Below are 5,592 nucleotides of genomic sequence, written 5' to 3' on the forward strand. Positions count from 1 at the left end.
AGGCAAACAGCCGCGATGGCCGCGAAAAATACTACCGGCATTGCGCACAGCTAGACGAGCTCATCGTAAACACGTCAGGATTCGAATATGGCAGCGTTTGGGGCCGAAAGGATAAGATGACGGTGCACTCAAACAAGGAATACGCCGCCGTAACCCTCGACTGCCCTTTGCGAGGGCAAAGCTCATACACCCGCGCTCGTATCGGGTTGGTGGTGCATTCGAGCGAGTCCGAATCCGGAACCATTGAAGTCAATGGCATGCCGCTGAGCACCCACCAACCCAGTACCCACGAGGGCCTGAGAACCCAACACTTTGTGCACGACCGCTTCGAGCTGCCGCTGACGATACGAGTTACAAAGCTTCATCCGGGCGCGCATATCGAAATCACCGGCATCGAGTGCGGAGATTCACACGCACGCTAGCACATGGTACTACCTCCGTTGAGTCGAACATTTCAAATAGCTAGGAATGGACCTCCAGCTCCTAACCAACCAGCTTGAGCTGCCGCACGGACGGTGACCTCACGGCAACACGGGGAAGACAGAGCGAGAGCCACCAAATAAATGTCAAACTCAAAGCACAAAGGCGTTCTCAAATGCACAGCCACGGGCACACATGAGCTAAGTGAAAAAGCCGTATGAATTAGAGCACCTCCGCCCACCTTCTTTCGAAAAGGCAGCAGCGGCGCTAAAGTGCTTCGTGCCTGTCCAGACTGTGTGCCGGTCACCGGGCCCCACGTTGTCGTTGCACGGAGTTCTAAGTTCCTGTGTTAGTGCCAGTGCGCGCCAAGTCCCGTGCCCAGTGTCGTGCGAGGGAGTTCGCTTGTAAAATTCTTAAAGTTTGAGGCCCAATCCGACAATCGCATGGACGCCCACCTATGCAGCCATCGCCGACGTCCTTGCTCAGACGCGCCTCTCAGTGTGGGCTGGTCAGACAGGCGAGCATTGCGCCATGCGTGCTCGGGCGCAGCTTCGGATGTGGACCTGGGAGCAACAGCATGTGGGTCGCAAAATGTCGAGGGACGTTTCGCTGCGGTTCCAGCACGGTTCACTGTGCGGGCAGCCCGGATTTAGCACGGGCAACTGCAGTTGTGAAGGGCGCGAGTACACCACCGTGCATACACGGCCGCCGGTGGGCGCGGCGCTTGCGGTCCTCCTCCAGGGCGACATCCGCGGCTCGGAGGCCGATGGCGTGGAGTGCGCCCTCAGCATCGAGCGGCACATCGTGCAGCCGACCAACTCGAGCGTCTTCCTCACTGTGTACGAAGAGCCGTCGGCGAGCGCTTCGCGGCCGTGTGACCGGCCGCATCGTGAGCTTCACTCACTCGAGCCGGCGAACGCAGTTCGACAACATGTTCCTGTTGCTCCGCATTCTCTCCGAGTACGAGGCCGCGCACGCGGTATCCTTCCCAAGCATCCTCATAGTGCGGAAGGACCTGGCCTTCAAGCAGAGCCTGCGACCGTTTTTGCTCGACACACGGCTCTACAGCGACGACGGCGAGGTGGAGCACGGCGTGGCCTTTGCGTGGCGCGAGATCAACGGCGAGTGGCGGCTGTTTTCCACCCAACGGGTCTCGAAGGAGACGCTTGCGAGGAACAAGCGCACGCCCGACACGCTCCACCTCGTGAGCCGCTCGTTCCTTCCAATGTGGCGAATGGTCGTGGCAAACCGCAGTAAATGCGCTCCACGAGGTACTCACGAGCCGTGCGAGGTCGCTCTTGGAGCCGCGAGAGTCTATCGTGCGATACCTCGTGCGCGGTGCGTTCGACTCCAACCCGGACCGCATCCTCGCCAGTCCCAACCCGCTCTACAACTTTCTGCCGCAAAAAGGCGACGAGTTTCTTCGAACCCAACAGACGGCGGCTCGCCTTAACCCCTCCAACCGGTGGCAAACGGAGGCGGGCCTCTGCCAGACGAGGGCCGACTTTGCCGAGGACCCGTCGTCTGGCTGGGCGTGCTGCCCGTCCCCCGAGAATTTGCTGCCCGGCTGCGCTGGGCGACTGCACGAGCCCGGAGGCGCAGCTCTATGACAATCCAAGCCCACACCCCGCGATGCTGGCCCACTACAGAAGAAGGAACCCCGTCGTGCGTCGCGGCAAACGGCGGGAAACCTCGCTGCGCGATGAACGACGCCGGATGCTTCGCGAGGCAGTGCAAGTACGCGGTGACCAATCGGACGCTGGAGGCGATGCTGGCGGCGCCGGGCTTTCGAGCAAGCGCGATTGCGCCCAGGCCTCAGGGCAAGGCGTGAGGCATGGGCGGGGCGTTGGTATTTACTTCCTCCCCTTAAGTTTCTGCCGTTGACGTCTTGGCACTACACACAATCATACGCGCGTGCCCAGACCCCAGACCACCCCTGTGTGTCGGTGAGACTACCCCGACCCTCAATTCGTCTTCATGCTTCGTGTGGTGAGGACGCGGACGGCTTCTCTCACCTCTCTCAGCTGGAGAGAAGACGTTATGTCTTCGATCTCATATGCTTCATGGACTCTGGAAGGGCGCCTCCGCGTTCCGGTCGTTGCTCGCCTGACAACTCCGGACCCCTGGCGCTACGTAGCCAGTTTATGTACCTTGGGCGTTGGGGAGAGTGCGCACACACCGCACGCGGGTGGCGGGACGAAAGACACAGCCCGTGTGCAAACATCCAAGAGACGGCTTTTTCGTTTATTGGTTCCCTTTTACTGGACACGTTCGCGTTTTCACAATTCATGTCACAAAAGACCGTGCCAGCATTACCTACAGCCACTAACTATGTTTTGAGCGAGGACCGCTCGGGCTCGCAGCCTCGCACACACACTCGTCCTGGCCGCCACACGGTCCTGGCTGGGCGCGCCGCCTCGCAGCTCGTGAGAACCCCCTAGCGGCGCCCTGTTCACGCGCGCGCGACGTGAAGAGAGGGAGGGTTCGACGTGTGAGTGAGTGAGTATTCTTGATACGAAAAACCACGACGACTCGACGACACACACACACCAGTCGACTCGCATCGGTTGCCTCCATGAATGGCGGAGCTATTCTCGCGTCCACACTACACCTGGCTCCAACGTGTGGACACGCCCATAGCTCGGGACACTACTAGGTCACGCATGCATGGCATCAGAAGTTTTTATCTCTGGGCCCCGAAAGGCATCTCCAGCAGCTTTACTCTTCCGCCCTCCCCTTCCCATCTCGATTTCTTGTGCGAGGGACGTTGTAAAATCCCCGCGGCAAATTCTTTTGCGCGGCAGGGCGGCCATTTGAGTGATCGGCGGTCCCAATGTCATTCGCAGTGAACAACACCTACCGTCAGGCCAAGGCCCCTGCCAGGGACAAGCTCCGTCCGTCGGCCAGGCGCAGCCGCCCTCAGGACTCCTTCGACCCGAACGGAACGCTCGGCTCCTTGTGGTGCGAGCCGGATCCTGGCGCCGTGGCGGCCGCCCGGCTGCCGTCGCCGGCAGTGGATGAGCTGGCCGCGCATCCTGCTCCTGAGGCGGAGGCGCTCGACGCGAGCGCACCGCCGCCGGCCGAGGCTGAGGCAGAGGCGCCAAAGGCGGTGGCGGCGGAGCCGGCGCAGGAGGCGCAGGAGGGCGATCTGGGAGGAGGCAGAGAGGAAGAGGCGGAGGCGGAGCGCGCATTGGAAGACGTGCCGGAGCCGGGCGAGGCGAGCTGCGAGTGTGGTCTGGAGAGCGAGTGCCTCCCGACGGCGGCCGAGGCGCAAGAGGCGCCGGCCGAGCTGGTGGCGGCGGGCGCTCCTGCCGGCTCGTCTCAGCCCGCCAACCTCTTCTCTTGGGAGGGGGCGGCGGCGGCGAGCGGCACCCCTCCGCCCCGGGAGGGTCTTCCGGCGCGCGTGGCCCCGCCCGCGGTGGCGGCGGGGGCGACCCTCCCTTCCTCGCAGCCGGCCAACCTCTTCTCTTGGGAGGGGGCGGCGCCAGGCGAGGCCGCCGGCAAGCCGCCCGCCGCTGGGCGCCGCTCGCTGCCGAGTGTGGCCAAGGTGGCGTCGGTGGCGTCGGTGGCGCGCGCGTACCAAAAGGCGGCGCTGGCGAACGGGACGCGCTCCTCGACCCCGTCCAAGTCCCCCCTCACCGCCGCGTACGAGCGGGCGGTCCAGCAGTCCTCCGCCCCCTCCCCGAGCGGAGGGAGGACGCCGCAGCTGGCGCGCGCGTACGAGAGGGCGGTCGAGCGCGCCGCCAAGCCCGCCGGGGCGACGGCGGTGGCGACGGCCAAGGCCGCCTACGAGCAGGCGGTGCGCGCCGCCGGCGTACCAAAGGCGGCACCGGTGGCCACCACGGCGGAGCTCTTTAGCTGGGCGTCTCCGCCGCAGCCAGACGAGCGGCGGCGCGGCTCTGGCGCGGCGGCGGGCGAGCGCCGAGAGACAGGCGCGGGAGCACCACGCAAAACGCCCGGCCCCGGGCAGAGCAAGCCGCACGGCAGCGAGCCCTCGCAGCCGCCCGCACCGGCCGACAGGGCGCCGCCGCAAGCCGCCCTCTCGGCGGCAGCAGCTGCTCCGCCTCCGGTCACAGTCCCGCCGGCCGACGGAGACGCGCTGTCGGAGGCCGCCCGCTCGCTCCTCTCCCTCTTCCTCGCACCGCTCCACCGCGCACTCGCTCCGCGCGGCGCACCCGTCTCCGCCGCCTCGGCCGCCGCCTCGCTCCGCGGCTTCGGCGCCTCGGCCGGCTCGGTCGAGCTGCTGCTGCCGTGGCTCCTCGCGGCGGCGCACCGGAACGCGCCGCTCGACGAGGAGCTGATCCGGATCATCCGCGCCGGCAGCTCCCTCCCGCCGCCGACCCCGGTGCCGCCGCCCCCGGCTGCCGCGCCTCCGCCGCCAGCTCCGCCCGCCAACGCACCGCGCCCGGCCGAGCTGGCGGCGGCAGCCTTGGCGGCGGCGGCAGCGGCGCTAGCCGCGACCACCTCCCCCCCCCCCCGGGGGTCCGCCGAAATGACGAAACCGCCGGACTCCGCGGCGGCGGCCCCCTCGTCCGCGCCCGCGCCATGCGCTCCGCCGCAGCCGCCGCCGAGCAGCAGCCTGTCGCAGGCGGCGGAGCACGGTGGCGGCGGCGGCGGCGCGGGGCGCGAGGAGGAGTCCCGCGAGGAGGCGGAGGAGGAGTGGTCGAGGCCAGCGGTGGGGTCGGTGGAGGACGAGGCGGAGGGAGGCGGCAGCCTCGTCGCGGGCGGCACGGCGAGCGGTCGGCGGGAAGCCCCGCCCTTGCTGCCGCCGCCAGGGCACGAGGCCTCTCCGGCCGAGCGTCCGGCGGTCGACGTCCTGCCGCGGAGGGCTCCAGTTCGCAAGTCGGTGATGTGGGTGGTGGGCGAGGAGCTGCCGGAGGAGGAGGAGGAAGAGGACGCTCGCGCCCCCGCTGCCGAGCCGCCGGCGAGCAAGTCGCCAGCCGCAGCTCCGCGACGCAAGGGCGTGGCGTGGATCGCGGGCGAGGATCCGCCTGAGGGGGCGGCTGGCGAGGAGGAGAACAGCATGTGCCTTCGAAACTCCTGCGGCAAGGACGGGGCGCCGCCCGTCTCCACTCGCCCCACGAGTGCCATGTGGGTCATCTGAGCGGCCGAGAGATCGCAGCTGCAGGAGTGGAGTCTACATCTCGTTGGGGACTAGTCAAGTAGTGTATC

The 5,592-nt window shown here is 66.9% G+C and overlaps 1 protein-coding gene across 1 annotated transcript; it reads left to right on the plus strand.

Annotated features, from left to right (window-relative positions):
* Window positions 1–3,253: 3,253 nt before the first annotated feature.
* Window positions 3,254–5,524, plus strand: EMIHUDRAFT_229721 (hypothetical protein; the record flags this gene model as incomplete). The annotated part of the gene is made up of 3 exons (XM_005785766.1): window positions 3,254–3,712; window positions 3,872–4,671; window positions 5,248–5,524. The coding sequence occupies 3 exons, from the start codon at window positions 3,254–3,256 to the stop codon at window positions 5,522–5,524; spliced, it is 1,536 nt and encodes a 511-aa protein (XP_005785823.1).
* Window positions 5,525–5,592: the final 68 nt, after the last annotated feature.

This window comes from Emiliania huxleyi, assembly GCF_000372725.1.
Source record: "Emiliania huxleyi CCMP1516 chromosome Unknown EMIHUscaffold_158, whole genome shotgun sequence".
NCBI classification, from domain to species: domain Eukaryota; phylum Haptophyta; order Isochrysidales; family Noelaerhabdaceae; genus Emiliania; species Emiliania huxleyi.